Source organism: Scyliorhinus torazame, chromosome 17 (assembly GCF_047496885.1).
Source record: "Scyliorhinus torazame isolate Kashiwa2021f chromosome 17, sScyTor2.1, whole genome shotgun sequence".
In the NCBI taxonomy this organism is placed as follows: Eukaryota; Metazoa; Chordata; class Chondrichthyes; order Carcharhiniformes; family Scyliorhinidae; genus Scyliorhinus; species Scyliorhinus torazame.
This window is the reverse complement of record NC_092723.1, coordinates 181,402,000-181,422,680: the sequence shown is the minus strand read 5'-3', so window position 1 is coordinate 181,422,680 and position 20,681 is coordinate 181,402,000. Positions and strand designations below refer to the sequence as shown.

The 20,681-nt window shown below is 47.0% G+C and overlaps 1 protein-coding gene across 1 annotated transcript in view; it reads left to right on the top strand.

Moving 5' to 3' along the window:
- Nucleotides 1-675: 675 nt before the first annotated feature.
- The window catches only part of brd8a (bromodomain containing 8a), a 104,715-nt gene continuing 84,709 nt past the window's right edge, over nucleotides 676-20,681 (top strand). Inside the window, exons 1-10 of the mRNA XM_072481771.1 lie at nucleotides 676-779; nucleotides 3,715-3,811; nucleotides 5,852-5,921; nucleotides 6,441-6,490; nucleotides 6,591-6,713; nucleotides 8,085-8,165; nucleotides 8,317-8,381; nucleotides 11,938-12,071; nucleotides 15,949-16,173; nucleotides 17,215-17,350. Of these exons, the coding sequence (XP_072337872.1) occupies nucleotides 758-779; nucleotides 3,715-3,811; nucleotides 5,852-5,921; nucleotides 6,441-6,490; nucleotides 6,591-6,713; nucleotides 8,085-8,165; nucleotides 8,317-8,381; nucleotides 11,938-12,071; nucleotides 15,949-16,173; nucleotides 17,215-17,350 (1,003 nt within the window). The 5' untranslated portion in view covers nucleotides 676-757. The remainder of the gene's footprint in view (nucleotides 780-3,714; nucleotides 3,812-5,851; nucleotides 5,922-6,440; nucleotides 6,491-6,590; nucleotides 6,714-8,084; nucleotides 8,166-8,316; nucleotides 8,382-11,937; nucleotides 12,072-15,948; nucleotides 16,174-17,214; nucleotides 17,351-20,681) is intronic.

Here is a 20,681-nt window from a genome sequence, read left to right as displayed (position 1 = left end):
CACATGACACCAAGCAGGCAGATGGAACCTCAGTTTAGTGTCTCATCCAAAAGACAGCACCTTCAACAATGCAGCACTCCCTCAGTACTGCACTATATTTCCTAACAGTAAACAAAGTGTATTCTTTGGGGGGGGGGGGGGGGCTGCAATCAATCTATAATCCACACCAATACTGGGGCTATAATAAAGAGAGTAAACAGAAGTCCCAATTTTGCCAGGACAGTGCTGGGTCGTGATTAAACACCCCACGGTCCTGACAATTTCCTCAAAATTCAAACATCATGATTTTCAACTGTTCCCAATTTGGAGAAGCTTTAATCTCTGTCAATGGGAAGGTGGCAAGTCAATGGGAATGCAAACTGAGAAGGAACAGGGGGGTGGGGCGGCCACCCTGGGATGATTGACAGCCGGCCCCAGGGAGCCTCTCAGTGCGGTCCACGCTCCAGGAGCTGGTGCCGAGTGCGGAGGTGCCCGGGGCGGGGCGGCCTCTCCCGGTCAGCTCGCTGACGGGTGGCGGAGGTGCAGCTCCCGCACTGGGGGAGAACAAGTCAGTGCGGCGCTGACTCGGGCACAGGGTGACGCCAGCTCTGCGGGCGATCTGGCGGGGGGGGGCTGTGAGAGGCTGCAAACAGGAGAGCGGGTGCTCTGCATCCAGGTTACCCCCGCGCCTGTTGCCTGGTCACCGCGGGGCCTGCGGGCGGGATTTGGGGACAGTCGGGACGGGGGTCAGAGGTCGGTGCGCGCAGAGCTTGCTGGGATGATGGCGGCCGGGAGCGGCAGTAAGTGAGAGAGAGAGAGAGAGAGAGAGCGGGGGGGGGGGGGGTGTTGATGAGCCCGGGCGGGGTGGATGGGGGGGTGTTGATGAGCCCGGGGGGGATGGGGGGTGTTGATGAGCCCGGGCGGGGAGGAATGGGGGGTGTTGATGAGCCTGGGGGGTGTTGATGAGCCCGGGAGGAATGGGGGGTGTTGATGAGCCCGGGAGGAATGGGGGGTGTTGATGAGCCCGGGAGGAATGGGGGGTGTTGATGAGCCCGGGGGGGATGGGGGTGTTGATGAGCCTGGGGGGGGGGAATGGGGGGTGTTGATGAGCCCGGGGGGGATGGGGGTGTTGATGAGCCTGGGGGGGGGGGATGGGGGGTGTTGATGAGCCCGGGGGTGGGGGGGTGTTGATGAGCCCGCGGGGGTGGGGGTTGATGAGCCGGGGGGGGGGGGGGTTGATGAGCCCGTGGGGGTGGGGATTGATGAGCCGGGGGGGGGGGGGGGGGATGGGGGATGGGGGGGGGTGTTGATGAGCCCCTGGGGGTGGGGATTGATGAGCCCCTGGGGGTGGGGATTGATGAGCCTGGGGGGGGATGGGGGGGTTGATGAGCCCGGGGGGGATGGGGGGTGTTGATGAGCCCGGGGGGAATGGGGGGTGTTGATGAGCCTGGGGGGGGGGATGGGGGGTGTTGATGAGCCCGGGGGTGGGGGGGGTGTTGATGAGCCCGCGGGGGTGGGGGTTGATGAGCCGGGGGGGGGGGGGTTGATGAGCCCGTGGGGGTGGGGATTGATGAGCCCGTGGGGGTGGGGATTGATGAGCCGGGGGGGGGGGGGGGATGGGGGGGGTGTTGATGAGCCCCTGGGGGTGGGGATTGATGAGCCCCTGGGGGTGGGGATTGATGAGCCTGGGGGGGGGATGGGGGGGTTGATGAGCCCGGGGGGGGGTTTGATGAGCCCGGGGTGGGGGTGTGTGTGTTGATGAGCCCGGGGGGGGGGGGGGGGGGGATGGGGGGGTTGATGAGCCCGGGGTGGGGGGGGGGATGGGGGGGTTGATGAGCCGGGGGGGGGATGGGGGGGTTGATGAGCCGTGGGGGGGATGGGGGGGGGGGATGGGGGGGTTGATGAGCCGGGGGGGGGGGGGGGGATGGGGGGGTTGATGAGCCGTGGGGGGGAGGGGGGTTGATGAGCCTGGGGGGGGGGGGGGGATGGGGGGTTGATGAGCCTGGGGGGGGGGGGGGGGGATGGGGGGTTGATGAGCCTGGGGGGGGGGGGGGGGGGATGGGGGGTTGATGAGCCGGGGGGGGGGGGGGGGGGGGATGGGGGGTTGATGAGCCGGGGGGGGGTGTTGATGAGCCCGGGGGGGATGGGGGGTGTTGATGAGCCCGGGGGGGGGGGGGGGGTGTTGATGAGCCGGGAGGGGATGGGGGTGTTGATGAGCCGGGGGGGGATGGGGGGGGGGTTGATGAGCCTGGGGGGGTGGGGGGTTGATGAGCCGGGGGGGTGGGGGGTTGATGAGCCGGGAGGGGATGTGGGTTGACGAGCCGGGGGGGGCGGGGGTTGATGAGCCGGGGGGGGGTTCGTTGGTGAGTTGATGAGCCGGGGGGAGTGGGGGGCGGTTGATGAGCCGGGGGGGGGAATGGGAGAGCGCGGGGGTGGGGATGAGAGAGAGGGGGGCAGGTGAGAGCGCGGTACCAAAAGAGAGATCAGCTTGTGGAGGCAGAGGATATGGTTGAGGTCCTAAAGTAATATTTTGCATTTGGTCTCAAGAAGAGCTGTAAAGGAAGAAATAGTAAACCGATGGGTGGGATAAAAATAGAGTAGGTGCTTAAAGGGTCAACAGCGAATTCAATGGTTAGCACTGTTGCTTCACAGCACCAGGGTCCCAGGTTCGATTCCCGGCTTGGGTCACTGTCTGTGCGGAGTCTGCACGTTCTCCCCGTGTCTGCGTGGGTTTCCTCCGGTTTCCTCCCACAAGTCCCAAAAGACGTGCTTGTTAGGTGAATTGGACATTCCTAATTCTCCCTCTGTGTACTCGAACAGGCGCCGGAGTGTGGCATCTGGGGGATTTTCACAGTAACGTCATTGCAGTGTTAATGTAAGCCTACTTGTGACAATAAAGATTATTATTATTATTACATTTTAGTGAGGAGCACCATTTTTATATACTTTTTATTCATCCATTTTTATTTTTAATTACTGTTGATTATTTTAATGCTAATTATCGCAGACAACAACAATTTTCCATCACACACCCAACACATAAAATAGTTTTTAAAAATGCAACGTGTGAAGGAAGAGACAACAAAGGAGAGGAACGGAAGTGGATGTAATACGGAGAGAAGTAGAGAACACGTGCAATTGGTAAACAAAGAATCACATACAGCAATAACAGTGAAACAAAGTCCAGTCCCTGGAGAGAGATGGGGATAGAGGGATAAGGAGAATGCAGGGAAAGGAAGAAAGAGAAAGGACTAAGAGAGCTGAAGATGAGCATTGATAACAAGTTCTTCTACTCCAGTCTTTGAGCGACATCAAAGAAAATAAATTTGCAATGCATCATGTAATATTTGGGGAAATGTATAAATAAAAGTCTAAATAATATTGCTGCAGTTTTAGTGACGTCATAACAATTAATCATGGCTTCTGCAGTTTATCACCGCTTGTAAGTATAAATTTGGTCTTGCAGTATTTAGACTGTACTGTTAAAACGCTAGTTGTAATGGTCATTACGTTCCCCAACCAGTATGTTTCTTTACGATCTTGGATTGTCCTTGTAACTGACCTGGTTACTTTGAACCTCACTATTCAAGCCATAAGCAGAACTGTTGTGGTAGCAGAACGTGGTTAGTAGTTGCTATGGGTTTGGATTGATGCTATTTAATTTTTATCCTGTTTTATCTCCCCTCACAGTCAATAACTTTGGACTCTCTCTCTCTCTCTCCCTTTCTTTCAAAGAGCACAAATTGATGAGTACTGGCCCGACTGAACCATGGTCAATCCGCGAGAAGCTATGTTTGGCATCTTCAGTGATGCGGAGTGGAGACCAAAATTGGTAGGTGACACAACAAAGTACAACTGAATCAGGAAGCAGCAAGATATGAAACGTTGCAGTCAGAGTTGAGATATATTCAATCTTTGAACTCAAAAGAGCCAAATTCAGTATTGCAAAATTGACCATTTATTGACTGCGCGCACAATTTTGAGTTAATGTAACAAGGTGAGGTGGATCGGCAATGCTAAATTGCCTCTTAATGTCCAAAGATGCGCAGGTTGGATGGAGTTACGGGGATAGGGTGGGGGAGTGGGCTTGGGTAGAATGCTCTGTGCAGACTCGATGGGCCGAATGGCTTCCTTCTGCACTGTAGGGATTCTATGGAATGCTGTCTTATTTTCATTGCAGCGTATTTTCTTTATACTTTGAGATTACAGAGGAGAAGAAAACTAACCTGGACTGAAGTTATGCCTGGAAAGTAAGGTTCAAATAGGCGGAGGGCACATAGAATTCTTTTAAGGGCCATCATAATTATCCTCTTCGTCGGACCATCCGGGGTTGGAAACGGTGGCGGAGGAAGATGTTATAGCCTTCGCCTCGTTGATCGCCCGAAGGTGGATCCTGATGGGATGGAAAATCGCTTATTGTCACAAGTAAGCTTCAAATGAAGTTACTGTGAAAAGCTCCTAGTCGCCACATTCCGGCGCCTGTTCGGGGAGGCTGGTACAGGAATTGAACCCGCGCTGCTGGCCTTGTTCTGCATTACAAGCTAGCTGTTTTGCCCGCTGTGCTAAACCAGCCCCTACTTGTAAGCCTTGTGACACATAAACATTATTATTACTAAACCTTGTGCAAATGAATTGCTCAATTTATGTACACAAACAACAGGGTTGGAAATGGGTGCAGAGGCAGATGTTATAGCCTTCGCCTCGTTGATCGCCCGAAGGTGGATCCTGATGGGATGGAGAGCAACCTCTCCACCCTGTGCCCTGGCGTGGTGGAGGCACCTGTTGGCAGTCTTGACCCGCGAGAAGGTTAAGTTTGAACTGAGGGGAAGGATGGAGGGGTTGTACAATTCATGGCCATTATTCATTGTGCACTTTCAAGAACTGGATAACATCGGACATTAGTTGCCGGCGGGGGGGGGGGGGCTCTGTGTGTGTTAATGGTGACTATGGGCGATTCCTTTTTGTCATTTGTTTATGTTAACATGGGGCTATTGTTTGGGGTTTGGTGGGAGGATGGGATCGTTGTTATTGATATGGGGATTGACATTATATTCGTTACTAATTACTGTTTATTGTTGGTGGGTGCAAATTTGGAATAAAATGTGATAAAGGAGGAGAATAAAAATATTTTAAAAAGAAAAAATTATTATCCACTTCATTACCTCAGATTATGCTGAAAATTTTTTCAGTACGTTTATTAGAGCAAGCTGAGAATAGACGTATTGCATACAAGTGAGGAGAGGAGGCAGGAGATTCCCTCGTGAATATGATTGAAAAATCAGGGAATCCACTTGGCTACCATTTTACACTTGCAGTGCGCAGCATTGTTAGTAGAAATGTTCCATCAAGGCTGTTGTGCGTCGTCTCAGTGAAGCGTTTTGAAGGTTGTGTGGGGAGTTGTCTCGCACTCCTTTCCGTTTCTTGGTCACCTGGGGTGGTGAGATGAACAACATCTCTGCCTTTTGGGAAGCCCTTTAATAATAGAATGGGTTTAGTAGGTTATAGGCCAGCTTGCAATGGGCATAGCCCACCAAAATGCTAAACTCACTTTGAGAAACCAAGGAAACCATTGTGCCATGCTAGACCACGATACAGTAGAGGGTGCTCAACTGCAGTTGCATGTATAGCGCACAATTGGAACAACGGTGAAGGAACATAACTTTTTATTTAACCTGCTCTGAAAACCTGATCAGGAATACTTGGTCCTGATGTTGATTGTCTGGTCGAATCATTAATATTCTGACTTTGAGCACCAACATCTAAAAGAAAACAATTGCAAGCTTCATGGATGGTAATTTTAAATGCTGATTTTAAAGCGTGCAGCAGATTATTATCGTGGAACCAACAAAGATTTGTCTGTCAATCTCTGCAGGGTATCGGTTAGCCGGGCAATCAAACCTTTTGCAGAACCCGGACGCCCACCTGACTGGTTTTCACAAAAGGCAAGAGCTCAATTTTTTGACCAGCTTAATGAAGGAAGAAATTTGTTAATAATCATTAATACTTAGCAAAGTTTATTTAGGTTGTTGTGCGCCTCTGTGTTGTGTCTTGTGAATTCTATGTTGTTTGGTTAATTCATTGTCATGTTTTTTGTTTTTCTTCTCTTGATTGGTTGCTTTCTGCTTTTTAATTGATTTTTTTTCTTGCCTGTCAGATTGTAGAAAATACAAAAAAGATCATTTTAACTCCAACAATCCCCCTCCCCATATTTTCCAAAGTTGAAACAGACCACCACCAATTAGGGACAGACAATCAATGTTGACACCCATAAAAGAAAAGGCTTTGCAATTGGTGTTCTCTTCAACGCCCAAGTTGAGTTTATGGCCCCATTTACTCTCTCGATACTTCTGTCTCTGTAACATCACCCACCTCCATCTCTACCTCCGCCAGTCCTGTGATTGATGTACTGCGTCTGGGTTATCATAGAACTTGTACTTGTTTTATGTTTTTTTTATATATAGCATTGTGCTTCGCAATATTCTGAACTGCTGGAGACGACAGAGACTCCCAAGTAAGTGTTTAATCCATATTTGTGTGCATGTCAGTAACTTAAAATCTTCCTGCAATAAAATGGTTCCTTTATTGCAATGACCCCATCAATCCATTTGCAGGCGGAAGCGTGGCGAGAAAGGAGAAGTTGTGGAAACTGTGGAGGATGTAATTGTTCGTAAACTTACTGCTGAGCGAATCGATGAGTTGAAGAAACTTATTAAACAGACTCAGGAGAAATACAGGTCAGGACGGCACAAATTTGTTGCATTCATTATTTGTTCAATCTGTGCATATAAACAAATTTATTTGAAAAGGGAAGGAAATCGTGATTTTGGTGTTTACACTGCCTTTGGTCAAGTGCTTTTTCAACAACTTAATCCATCCAAGATATTGAGTCTTGGAGAAGCCACACTCAAGTTACTTTTTTGTGTTGATGCAGAAATTGGTCATTTTTCGGACAAGGCTCGGCACAACATCGAGGGCCAAAGGGCCTGTTCTGTGCTGTACTGCTCTATGTCCTATGTATGATACTCTGGCTGGTCCAAAACCATCCAGACTTGGTGCAGTGCTATCTTTTTCTCTATTTCAACTTTATCCGTTGACTATATATTCCTTTCTCTGTAAAAACAGGACCTTTCTACTGTTAAATGTATTGTTTCCCTGTCTTTCCCCATGTAAACAATTGCTTCCTGTCCCTCCATTCTTGCTTAACATATTTATTGTTTCTTAACTACTGTGTTTTTAGATTTTAATTTCTTGATTGTGTTTCATATTTGAGACTGTGTTGACTATTCATTTAAATATGTCTAGTCCACAAAATCGTTATTCACCTGAGATAAAGGATAAACTGTAAACTGCTAAGCGGTTTAACATTCTAAATCTTTGAAAGCCCTTTTGCAAAATATTTAAAGTTTCATGTTGAAGCACATGTATGCTGTTTGTGCCATTTTAACCTATGCAGGGAATTAGCAGATATTTACAGATGGCTACATGTTGTGTAGGTAATAGTTTCATGGTGTCATTGTGATAGTTGGGCACGTTGTTCATCAGTTTACCTCCAGCTGCTGCTGGTCCCAAAAATCTTGCAGTGGATTATGTGTCAAAGCTAAAATGTGGTTTACCTGCCTTTGTAAATGACAATGTTGAAATATTTTCAGGTTGTTTGTGCTCCTACAGATGAACATTGTGAGCGATAATAACTAATAGCTGTCTAATATTATAGGGTGGAAAGTATCTGGACTGACCACTGATGAGCTTTAAGCTTGCAACAGACTTCTAATGGGCGGCGCGGTAGCACAGTGGTTAGCACCGTAACTTCACAGCACCAGGGTCCCAGGTTCGATTCACGGCTTGGTTCACTGTCTGTGCGGAGTCTGCACGTTCTCCTTGTGTCTGCGTGGGTTTCCTCCGGGTGCTCCAGTTTCCTCCCACAAGTCCCGAAAGACGTGCTGTTAGGTGAATTGGACATTCTGAATTCTCCCTCTTTGTACCCGAACAGGCGCCAGAATGTGGCGACTAGGGGCTTTTCACAGTAACGTCATTGCAGTGTTAATGTAAGCCTACTTGTGACAATAAAGATTATTATAATTCATATTTAAATTTGATTTCAATAGGAAGGTGAAGAGAGAAGCAGAGCTGATCCATGCTGGCCATGTAGATAGTAAACTTCAGGACACTTGGAATGATATTGTCGTGTAAGTATGGAAAAAAGATGAAACAATGAGCGGGTATTAGGTTTATTATCTAGCAGTGAAACCAAAGTCGGAATTGTTACATTTTCTGAGTGGAAATCTCCCGTGTGAATTATGGTTGTTTTGTAAAACTGATCTTCGCCTTTTTTTATAGAAAGAAGAAACAGGAGGAAGAAGAGACTGAACTGAAAAGACGTGCAACAGAAAGTGCTTTCCAGGGTATGAGCTATTTATGAATTCAACCTTTTTAAAAGGATGAAGGGAGAGCGTTCAACCTCCTGATTTAAGCATATCTTCTTCAGTGCAGTATTGAAGTCAGAAACACTGACTTTCAATTGAAGCATTAAACTGAGGCCCCATAAGTCCATTCGGGGAGATCAATTACACTCTCAGTACTATTTGGTGAAGTGTTGGAAGTTCTCCGGGTAACTTAGTCAACCTTTGGTTAATTTGCTTCCCGTGCTTTGGCAGAAGTGGGAGGATTGAAAGTGTCAGAACATAGTTAGGAAGATAATCGTAAGGTAAAGCGGGTTCTCAAACCATAATGGAGGCGTGAGACAAGGTTAGTAAAGGTGCAAAGGCAGGTTATAAATGCACGTGAAGGGATTTTGGCAGGGATTTTCAGATGTCATGTCAGAGGTCCTGGAAGGGAGGGTGACTCCGAGTCCAGAGGTGGCAATATTTGGAGTGTCCGAAGATCTGGGAGCTCAGGGCAGGAGAGAGGTTGGCGTTTTGGCCTTTGTCTCCCTGGTGGCCCGGAGACGGATTTTGCTGGGATGGAGGGACTCGGAGCCTCCAAAGTCGGGGGTTTGGGTCAGTGACATGGCAGCGTTTCTTACGCTAGAGAAAATTAAGTTCGCCTTAAGGGGTTCATTACAGGGGTTCGCTTGTAGGTGGCAGCCGTCCGTCGACTTTTTCAAGGAGAATTGACCGTCAGCAGGAGGAGGGGGTGGGGGAGGCTTGGAAATGATGAACAAGGGCAGTGAATCTAATGTATGGAGTAGTTAGGGTTTAGGGCTGGGGGGAGTTGGGTATGTTATTGTGGGGTTTTTGCGTGTGTAGGATCTCTGTTGTTTAAAATGTTAAAATTATAAATGCCTCAATAAAATAATTTCTCAAAAACAAAATGCACGAGAACCCTGAAACTTGTGTTGCAGTACATGCAATGCAATATTTAGTTCAGTTAAATCAAACTGCACTTTTGACATGCGGAGCTGATGTGAAAAACACTGGAATGGCTCCTTTATTCTGACCAAAGTCGCCCGATATTGATTTCACTGAGATTGTTGCCGTTTGGTCGTGATTTTCTTTGAAATTTGAGATGGTGGTAGCTCCGTACTGATACCTATTCCAAGTTCCATTCTTCTGGTGTGGATTTATAAATTGAGTGTTATGGGAGAGGCGTTTTCAGAACCCCAAAATGTATCATGGAGTTCAACCAACCTTGCCCTTTAATGGATTTGTTGCTTTTCCTAGCACATGGCTTTTTCCCTAGGTGTGGGATTACAATTATGGACACGTGGGTTTTTAAACACAAAACACTGTTTATTCCATGAACTCAACTTCACATCTTAAATAAACATTGGATCTCTTAACACCCCTTACTTCAAAGATAACTCAGAAAATATTGCAACAGTAATTAACTCCTTAAAATGTTCCTTCAAACTTCCAAGAGACTTAACACCTTTAAACAGTATCACATCAGGTTAAAGGATATATATATTTTCTGTAGAATGGCAGAGATATATTAGCTTGGTTGATTTCAGCTCCAACACCTTGTTTTCTTCCTGCAGCTCTCTGGACACACACAGACACATACAAACTGCTTTTTCCAACTGCAAAACCAAACTGCAAAATCTGCAGCGCTCTGGAAACCCACAGACACACACAAGCTGTTTTTCCAAAACTGAAACTAAAAACCTGCAAAATGGCTGACCTGACCTCAACCCCACCCACTCTCTGACATCACTGTTTTCTTAAAGGTATATTGCTTAAACATCCAGTTCTTAAAGGCACTCTCTCATGACATGAGTCTTAACGGGACGTTTAAGTCTGAGGATCACCCCACCTGATGCATAATTTACAGGATCGACATTAGGAATGGAACCACAGCCTTTCACCATATTAAGGTTATTGAAGACATTTGCACTGGCTCAATTGTTAGGACAGAGCAGCGATAAAACCATGGACTTTACTGGTCGATGCAACTTGGTTGCCCGCTATATGGTACAGTTATCAGCTGACATATCTTGGGGAATAAATGCTTTTAGATTTTCAATAATATGGACAGCTGTTGCTTGTCAATTTTTGAACCGAGAGCAGCACGGTGGTGCTGTGGTTAGCACTGCAGCCTCATGCGCCGCAGGTCCCAGTTCAATCCCGGCTCTGGTTCACTGTCCGTGTGGAGTTTGCACATTCTCCCCGTGTTGGCGTGGGTTTCGCCCCCACAACCCAAAGATGTGCAGGGTAGGTGGATTGGCCACGCTAAATCGCCCCTTAATTGGAAAATATGAATTGAAATGAAAATCGCTTATTGTCACAAGTAGGCTTCAAATGAAGTTACTGTGAAAAGCCCCTAGTCGCCACATTCCGGCGCCTGTTCGGGGAGGCTGGTACGGGAATTGAACCGTGCTGCTGGCCTGCCTTGGTCTGCTTTAAAAGCCAGCTATTTAGCCCAGTGTGCTAAACCAGCCCCTGAATTGGGTACTCTAAATTTATTTTTTTAAAAGGGGGGAAAAAAATAGTTTTTGAACCGATACTTCACAGTTGTGGAATTCTAGTTTAAGGTCATTCTGCATTTCAATTTACAATCTGTATTAAGTAGATAGATGATGAGCGCGAGAGTAATGTTTCTAGATTTGCTGACAATGCATTAAGTTGTGAGGAGGCCACAGTGGCTGCAACAAGACATAGACATTTTAACCAAGTGGGCCACACAGTGGCAGATGGGGTATAACGTGCAAGTGTTTTTCACTACGGGAGTAAGAATAGAGAAACAGGATACTTTCAAAAGCTGTGATACCACATTTGGAGTACTGTGCACAATTTTGGCCTCCATGTTTCAGGAAGAATATACTTGCATTGAAGGCAGTACAGCGAAGATCCACTCGATTAATTCTGGGATATTCCATAATGAGAGGCTCAGTAAATTGGGTCTACACAGCGCTCTGGAGTTCAGAAGATGAAGCTATTGAAACATTCAGTATGCTGAAGGGACTTGACAGGGTAGAAACTGAGAGATTGTTTCCCCTGGCTGGGAAGGTAGAACACAGGGACACAGTCTTGAGATAATTGATCACTCAGTTCGGACTGGGCTGAGAGGAAGTCTCGGCAAAGAGCGGCAAATCTTTTGGATTTTCTGCCCAGAGTGTTGTGGATGCAACATTATTGAATATATTCAAGGTTTTGAGAGCCAGAATTATTGCCTTCAGGAATTTGAGGGATATGGGGAGTGGTGGGGAAGTGGAGTTGAGGGAAAGATAAGCCATGATTGTTTTGAGGGGGCACGTCATCTATTCCTGTTCCTATTTCTTAACTTCTTATGTTGCCTTCTAGCTACCCTTTTCTCCCAATGAAATTGACTTCTAGCTGGTAAAGCGGTTAATGCAGCTGCATAATGTAGCCAGGCTGTTGTAATTTCCACTGAATGATAGTGTGCAAATACAAAGATAACTGAAAAATAGGAAAACTATGATTGAAATACTACTTTCTTTGAAGTTCAGTAAAGAATTTGTTTTTATAAAAACAAATCATCAAAATGTTTTATTTGTCGTAGCCCGTCAAGCAGCAAAAAATGCTCCTAAAAGACTGATGAGCCTGCCCATCCGGTCCTCACTGGAATCAAGCTCTCCTGGACTAGATTACTCCACTGCAGATACACCACAGGCGAGTGAGGAGAGCCACAATAATGTATGTATGAGGCATCCCTTTGTGATGTTTGTTTTGCCTCTTCGATGTGACTCAAATCTATTTTGTCCCTTGGGCGAGCTTAGTTCATATAAAAAGGCATTGCAATACTTGTAGTCGAAAGAGCTGTAATTAATGAAGAAGCCTAAAAACAAAATTAAAGAATGTATTCTTCATAGTTTAGCTGAAAACCACATTGACTCTGCTGCTATTATTGGTGCTTGCTTTAGTTTCTTCACTTATTGGTTTTAATAAGCACCTAAGAACGGATTAAGAGACCTTGAACTTATAGAATCATAGAATTTACAGTGCAGAAGGAGGCCATTCAGCCCATCGAGTCTGCACCGGCCCTTGGAAAGAGCACCCTACCCAAGCCCACACCTCCACCCTATCCCTAACCCCAACCAACCTTTTTTGGACACTAAGGGCAATTTAGCACCAATCCACCTAACCTACACATCTTTGGACTGTGGGAGGAAACCGGAGCACCCGGAGGAAACCGCCAAAGTGCCGCCAGTGAAGGATTGAGCTAATTGCTCCAATCCTTATCGCTGATTATCTAAAATATGTGAAACGTCCTGTGTACAACATGCGTCTCACATCCTTCAACCCAACACACTGCGGATGCTGGAGATCTCAAATGAAAACAAAATGCTCGAAAAGAGACTTAAAGTTAAGTCTGTTTCTCTCTCTGAACTTGATTTTTTTTTCCCTCCAGCACTTTGTTTTTACTCCCTTCCACATATTCCCTGCTCCACTTTGTTATTAACATCCGTCATTGTAAAACCCACTGATGGGAGTCATGAGCTATCTAGTTTCTGAATATAGCAAATGTATTATTATATCTGGAGCTTCCACAGGTGTTGCTGACAGTGAGCCTGAGGACGCACTGAACAATGACAAGAAGTGCAAACTTCTTAAAGTTAAACGATTAACCTATTGTCGATCTGCCATGGCTTTGTTCACATTCATTTGAAGCATTTGCCCTTTTATAGCAGTGGGAGGAGCTTTACCCTGATGGACCTATTCAGCGTTTAATAAGCCAGGCTCTATTTTTAAGATGAATGGTCTCTGGGTTGGCAGAACTGGAGCAGGGGTATCGAGTTTATCCATTGTCTTTACACAAAGACTTTGGTCTGGATTCTCCGATTCTGCGGCTGTGTCCGCAGGATCCGTCTGGTCTTACGACCGATGCTCCATCCGGTGGGGGGCTAGCAGCCGCGCCGAGTAAAGCCCCCGGCTTTACCTGCTGATACAGCCGCAGACAGGCCGGGTCCGTGGCCACACGGCGAAGGCCTGCGGTGGCTGCACCGTACAACATGGCGCTGGCCGCGCGTGGACCCGGCCTGCCAAAGACTGCCCCCCTGTAACCAGCCTCACGATCCCCAGACCATCCCCCACCAGTCCACCTAGTCCCCGCCGAAGCCCCACCCTGCCAGCGGAACGAACCCCCGCCGACTGCGGCTGCGCTGGACACAGTCCGCAGCCGCCACATGAGGTCCCCAAACTTTGTGAGACAGGCGCTCCACGTCATCGGGGACCCGGCCCATCGGGGGAGGTCCTTCAGGCCCGCACTGAGGCTGTTTTCCCGTACGCCGTTCTCGCACGCCATTTTTGAGGGGGCGGAGCATTGGAAAAATGGCGTCGCCCCCGATTCCAGCGTAAAAATGGATTCTCTGGCTGATTGCCAAATGCGGTGTTGGTGATCGGAGAATCCAGCCCATTGTCTTCCGTCCCCATCACAAACTCCATTCGCTGGCTACCAGCTCCATCCCAATCTCTGGTCACTATTTGGCTGTTCACAGCACTGGTGTCATACTTAACCCTGCGATGAATGTCTGATGTCAGAATCCGCCCAGTCTGTATCTTCGTCCGTCTCAACTTCACCAGCTCATCTGCTGCTGAAACCCTCATCTATGCCTTTGTTAGCTCTGGACTCGGCTACACCACTGCTCTCCTGGCTGGCCTCTCATCTTGTAGCCTCTGTGAACTTGTACTCATCCAAAACACTACTGCCCATATCCTGACTTGCATTAACTCCTGTTCACCCAGCACTCTGGTGCTTGCTAACCAACTTTGGCTTTAAAATTCTCATCCTTGTTTTCAAATCTCCCCCTGATGTCTGGAATCTCCTCCAGCCCTAAAACCCACTGAGATAAGAGTCCTAGATATGTGTCCCCCCCAGATCCTGGCCTCTTGCTCATCCCCAATTTTAAATGATGCACCATTGGAGCCTGCCCGAACCCAAGGTCATAATTCCTAACCTAAATCTCTTTACCTCTCCCCTTTAAGATGTCCCTTAATATTTGCCCTAATATTTTCTTAGGTGGCTTGGTGTCAAACTTGGTTTGTAAACGCCCCATGCAGTGCCAAAATATGCTTTACTGTATAAATTTAGAGTACCCAATTCATTTTTTGCAATTTAGCGTGGCCAATCCACCTACCCTTCACATCTTTGTGTTGTGGGAGCCAAACACACACAAACGCGGGGAGAATATGCTAACTCCACACGGACAGTGACCCAGGGCCGGGATCGAACTTGGGACTTCGGCGCCGTGAGGCAGCAGCGCTAACCACTGCGCCACCGTGCTGCCCGCTTTACTATATAAATAAATGCAGTGGAGCGGGGGGAACAGTCCTATACTGTCGTAGTTCCTGTGGCTTGACAGTGTCCTCAGTGTTTACTCACAGATTTAGAATTTATTTGTATTTTGAAGTTGAAGAGCTGCATTTACTGAATAAGGAAAGTCTAGCTCGGTAACCTCATATTAATCAGGAAACCTCTTCCGTGTATATACCTCAACCAGATTTCCTTTTTAATTTGATGACTATTTTTTAAAAAAATTATTTTTATTCAAATTTTCACAAAATATCAACAACAAAATACAGAAAGAAAAGAACAACCCCCCCCCCCCCCACATACATAAACAATAAATTAACAGCCTTCATCAACACAAAGGCAAATATACACGCCCCCTCAAGAAAAACGAACCAACCCCCCCCCCCGGGTTGCTGCTGCTGACCATCTTCTAACGTTCTGCCAGGAAGTCTAGGAACGGTTGCACCGATCCCCTTAAGGCAAATTTCACCCCCTCCAATTTAATAAACCCCGCCATATCGTTGATCCAGGATTCCATGCTTGGGAGCCTCGCATGCTTCCACTGAAGAAGAATCCTTCGCCGGGCTACCAGGGACGCAAAGGCCAGAATACCGGCCTCTTTCGCCTCCTGCACTCCCGGCTCTTCTGCCACTCCAAATATTACGAGCCCCCAGCTCGGCTTGACCCTGGATCCTACCACCCTCGACACTGTCCTCGCTACACCCTTCCAAAAGTCCTCCAGCGCTGGACACGCCCAGAACATGTGGGTGTGGTTTGCTGGGCTCCCTAGGCACCTAACACACCTGTCCTCGCACCTAAAGAACCGGCTTATCCTTGCCCCGGTAATGTGAGCTTTATGCAGCACCTTAAATTGTATGAGGCTGAGCCTTGCGCAAGAGGATGAAGAGTTCACTCTCCCCAGGGCATCCACCCACGTCCTCGCGTCAATCTCCTCACCCAACTCCTCCTCCCACTTACCCTTTAGCTCCTCCACCGAGGCCTCCTGATACGTTGCTGAGATCCTCCCCTCTCCAACCCACACCCCCGACAGCACCCTGCGTGGCGGCAGCAGTAGGAACCCCACCGCCTGCCGCCGAACAAACGCCCTTACCTGCATATATCTGAAGGTGTTCCCTGGGGGGAGCCCGCACCTCTCCTAATTTGATGACTATTAATCTGTGGTTGTGCTCACCCTGTCTGATGGTATATGTTGTAAGGCATGTGTGTAGGTGTGCTGCTTATTTAGAAGTGTATGTAAGAGTTTATCTTTCCCTTGTGCAGCTGGTGTCTATGAACATTGGAAGTGCTCCGACTATTCCAGTGATCTCAACCCCTGAGACTCCTGGACCTGCTGTCACCTCCACTAACCTTGAAACCCCTCTGACTCCGGTTCTGGAGGATTCTCCCCAGAAAAAGTTATTGGGACAGAAGGCCACGCCGCCACCCTCTCCACTCCTGTCTGAGCTCCTGAAAAAGGGGAGTCTCCTGTCGACCAGCCCGAGGCTCGTAAGTAACCAACAGGTATTTTGTAAAAAGAAACCTCAGTGAAAGGCAAAGGCAGGATATTGTGCAGGATATCGCCAAGATTGAGAAGAGGATTAGGTAAATTAAACAGTAATGGGTTTAAAAGTGTGTCGATTGTAACGGTTTGTAGGCTGTAAGAGATGAGGGCAGCACGGTAGCATAGTGGTTAGCACAATTGCTTCACAGCTCCAGGGTCCCAGGTTCGATTCCCGGCTTGGGTCACTGTGCGGAGTCTGCACATCCTCCCCGTGTGTGCGTGGGTTTCCTCCGGGTGCTCCGGTTTCCTCCTACAGTCCAAAGATGTGCAGGTTAGGTGGATTGGCCGTGATAAATTGTCCTTAGTGTCCAAAATTGCCCTTGGTGTTGGGTGGGTTACTGGGTTATGGGGATAGGGTGGAGGTGTGGGCTTGGGTAGGGTGCTCTTTCAAAGCGCCGGTGCAGACTTGAAGGGCCAAATGGCCTCCTTCTGCACTGTAAATTCTATGATTCAATGAGGAGGAATTTCTTCAGCCAGAGGGTGGTGAATCTGTGGGACTCTTTGCCGCAAAAGGCTGCGGAGGCCAAATCACTGAGTGTCTTTAAGACTGAGATAGATAGGTTCTTGATTAATAAGGGGATCAGGGGTTATGGGGATGAGAAAATATCAGCCTGATGAATGACAGAGCAGACTCGATGGGCCGAGTGGCCTAATTCTGCTCCTATGTCTTATGGTAAGGAATTGCGCTGCTTCAAAGTTAATTGTGTGGTGAGTCTAATCTCACCACTGTAACCTACAATGTCTTGCGATGGGACCTGCATTGTTTTGTGGTTCTTTCATTACCAGAGAACAAATACCATTCTGCATTTTGATAATGGCTCAATCTCAAATACAGAAGCCATTACATGCTTCCTTTCAGTCACCCATGCAGATCAGTATATTCTAAATGATTTGTTATTATGTATTTGCAGCTTGCCACATCAGTAGAAAATATGCCTCTGGCATCATAATAACAGTCTGTTATTTTGCCCCTTTCCCTGTTTTAGGTCAGCGAAGCTGAGCTCCAGGTGAATTCCAGCCATATTACTAGTCCTAGTATACATGTTGAAATGGGGACAGGTGTGTCAACTCTGCATGTCCCAGAGCTACAGAGCAGTGTTCCCGTGTCCCCAACACCTGCAGGTAACAGTTTTATTCATGCCCATTTCGGTGCCATTCACAGTAGAAACGTGACAAGTTTGTTATCTAATTTTCACTGACTTGTTTCACCTGATGTTGTTTACGAAAAGGAACAGCAACCTGTGGCACAAGGTCCTTTTATATTTGTAATTAGCATTAAGTTCACACTGTCTTATTGACTGATAGATACTCATTGCATATGTAACTTAGCAAAAGTGAGACTGCAGCTGATTGACATTGACTGGCAGACTGTTTGATGCAAATTAGTATTAAATATGATTGCTTTCTAATAATACCCACTACTTAGCCTTACTTTAGATAACTAAATGTACTGAAAGAAAGAGGTGAGCAGTCTTTGAGATTGGACCCTGGAATAAGAACTGTTGATCTGAATGCAAGGTATTTTTAGAAATTAAACGGTAACAATATTTGATGCATTTTCTTTCTCTCCCACTCTTTCTTTCTCTTCACTCTTTTCCACCAGCATCCCAACCCCCAGCATCATTTTCTGTAGATTTTTATAATACTTTAGAAATGTCTTGCTGGCCTGACCAAAACTTCCTTTCCCAGGATTTGTTTGTCTCTTTTGGCGTCACATGTCTCTTTGGCGCTTGCACTTATGCTCATACATTCAACTCCATTGTGCCTTATAGTTCATGTGATGTGCTGCGTCATTATATTGATGCAGGGTACCATAGCTTATCGATATAGGTGAGTTCAAATTTTTATTGTGGCAAGTTAAAAACTTGAATTGAATATATTTGGTCATTTGTGGGCCAGCGCTTGAAACAACGATCCTGAGTTGTTTTAAAAACCCAACAGTTCTCGAGTGTCCATCAGCCCGGGAGATCTGTTTATCCCCTGCCCAATCTGGCATATCCACAAAATAGTCCCAGATTTTCCTGCCGAAACAAAATCACAGCACACACTCAGTTTGGCAGTCTGGTGGGTTGATGTTATCGGTGATGAATCCTGGGAGCGTGACTGCAAATTGGAAGTGGCAGCTGTTTTACAGGTACATAAAACAGAGAGGCAAAGTGAAAAGTAGCCCAAAGCATGGTACCCATCCAAAGTGCTACTTCTACACTGATGATCTTTTCTTAGTGGAATCTGTCAGCTTGTTTCTGTTTCGCACATAGACAGGGAAAACCTACGGCACAGAAGGAAGCCCCATTCTCACCGAGCCAGCTGATAAATTCTGATCCAAACTAATCCAACTTTCTAGCTCTGGGGTACTTCCAAGTGTATACCCAATTTTTAAATGCGAACAAGGTTTCCATCTCTGCCACCCTTTCAGGGGAGTGAGTTCCAAGTCAGCACTACGCTCTGCATAAATTCATGTAAATTCTCCTCAATCCTCCTTTAACCCTGCTGCCATTTACTTGTAATCAATGCTTCCTGGTGAGACCTCTCTGCTAAGGGAAACAATCCTTCCTATCCAAGGCATCCGCGCCTCACAATTTTTTGTGTCTCCATTAAATTTCCCCATAGCCTCCTCTCTTCCAAAGAAAATAATCCCAGTCTATCCAGTGTTTCCTCATAATTAAAAAATCTCCAACCCTTGTAACATACTCAGAAATTTCCTCTGTAGTGCAATCACATCCTCCCTGTAGTGTGGTGACCAGAATGGTATTCCGTATCCAGTGTCCCCCGACTATGACCTAACTAGTGCTGTATACAATTCTAGCATAGCCCTTTGTTCCGATATATTATGCCTCAGCTTTTAAAGGCTAGTATCCTATTTGCTGCCTTAACCAGCCTATCCACCTGTCTTGCTACCTTTGGGAACCTGTGGACATGTATTCAGTCTGTTCCCCCATTTCTCAGTATCCTACCATTCATTGTGTATTCCCTTGCCTTGTTTCCTCTCCCCAAATGCATGGACTTGCCCTTCTCTGGACTGAATTATATTTGCCCACTTTTTTGCCCATCTGACTTTATAGTTTCTTCTTCACTCTCAACCAATTCTTGTAGCATCTGGAAAATTGCCTGGTTATGGCCTACCCACAAAAAGCAGGTTAAGCTTAAAAGCCAACTGCTGCTCAGGCATCAACGACTTAAATGACGAAAAAGTAATTATTGGTCCTATCACAAGTACGTGTACTGACCTATAACCTGCTTCTTACTGCTCAGTTAAAGTTCTGCCAGAATTGCTCGGCTCGTGAACCTGTTAAGAGTCTTGATGCAGACATGACAGCTGACTCACTCACCAGTGACCAAGGAACCTGAGCAAAACTGATACCATTGTGAAAACTCTTCAGCGGCTGGAGTTGTACCTCATGCACCATGATGTGATGATCATTGTTGCCAGCGGCAAATCATTGCTGCTCCATGTATCCCTGCTGGAATCCTCCTGGCAACATCCTTGACCCAACCCTACTTGACAATTTTGTCTGGTAACACTCCTATGAAGGAAGCACCTTGGGTGGTTTTTGCTACAGAAATGCAAATAATGTTGCTTCATCAGTGATCTTTCCTCTGTCGAGATAACAAAGCTGTTTGACGATTGAGATTTTCAGCTCCATTCAAAAAATGTTCTAATAATGGAATAGCAACCTGGCAGTATCCGTGCTTGGCTTCGAAGCGGCAGGTAACATCCATGCCATTTAACTGCCAAGCACTAGCCCATTGTCCAACCACCTCCTATTGACCAGCAAAGGCATGACCATTGCCAGATTGCCAAGATCAATATCCTGAGGGTCACTGTTCAGCAGGAGCACAACTGGACAGACACATCAGTACTGTGGCTACAAGCTCTCACTGACTTAGTACTCCCCTTCTCACCCCTCAATACCTCTCTACTGCCTACAAGGCCCAAGTATGGATTGAAATGAAAATGGCTTATTGTCACAAGTAGGCTTCAAATGAAGTTACTGTGAAAAGCCCCTAGTCGCCACATACCGGCGCCTGTTCGGGGAGGCTGGTACGGCAATACTTGCTCCAATAAGTTGTGTACTGCCACAGACCTCAAAGAACTTGAACCATCCGCGTTGAAGCAGTCTATTTGGCCGTTCCCCCTACTGTCAAACTCATTATTCATCCCATTCACCACCAGACTTTGGCTGCAGTATGCACTGGGAGGAAGTACTGCAGAAAATCACCAAGTTTGAGTTTGCAACATGCCCCAGCTCCGTGAGCTGTACGATCAAGAAGCACAAGAGCTGCAAAATCATGAGAAAACACTGACCTGCAAGTTTCCCTCCAGGTCTTGAACTGCTCTGACTTGGATGTGTACTGCCTCCCTTTCATTGTCATTTGGAATTTTTTACCTCCAATTCTGGTGTCTTGTGTGTTCAACAATTACCGATTGTCGGTATGTTCTTGACTGTTATCC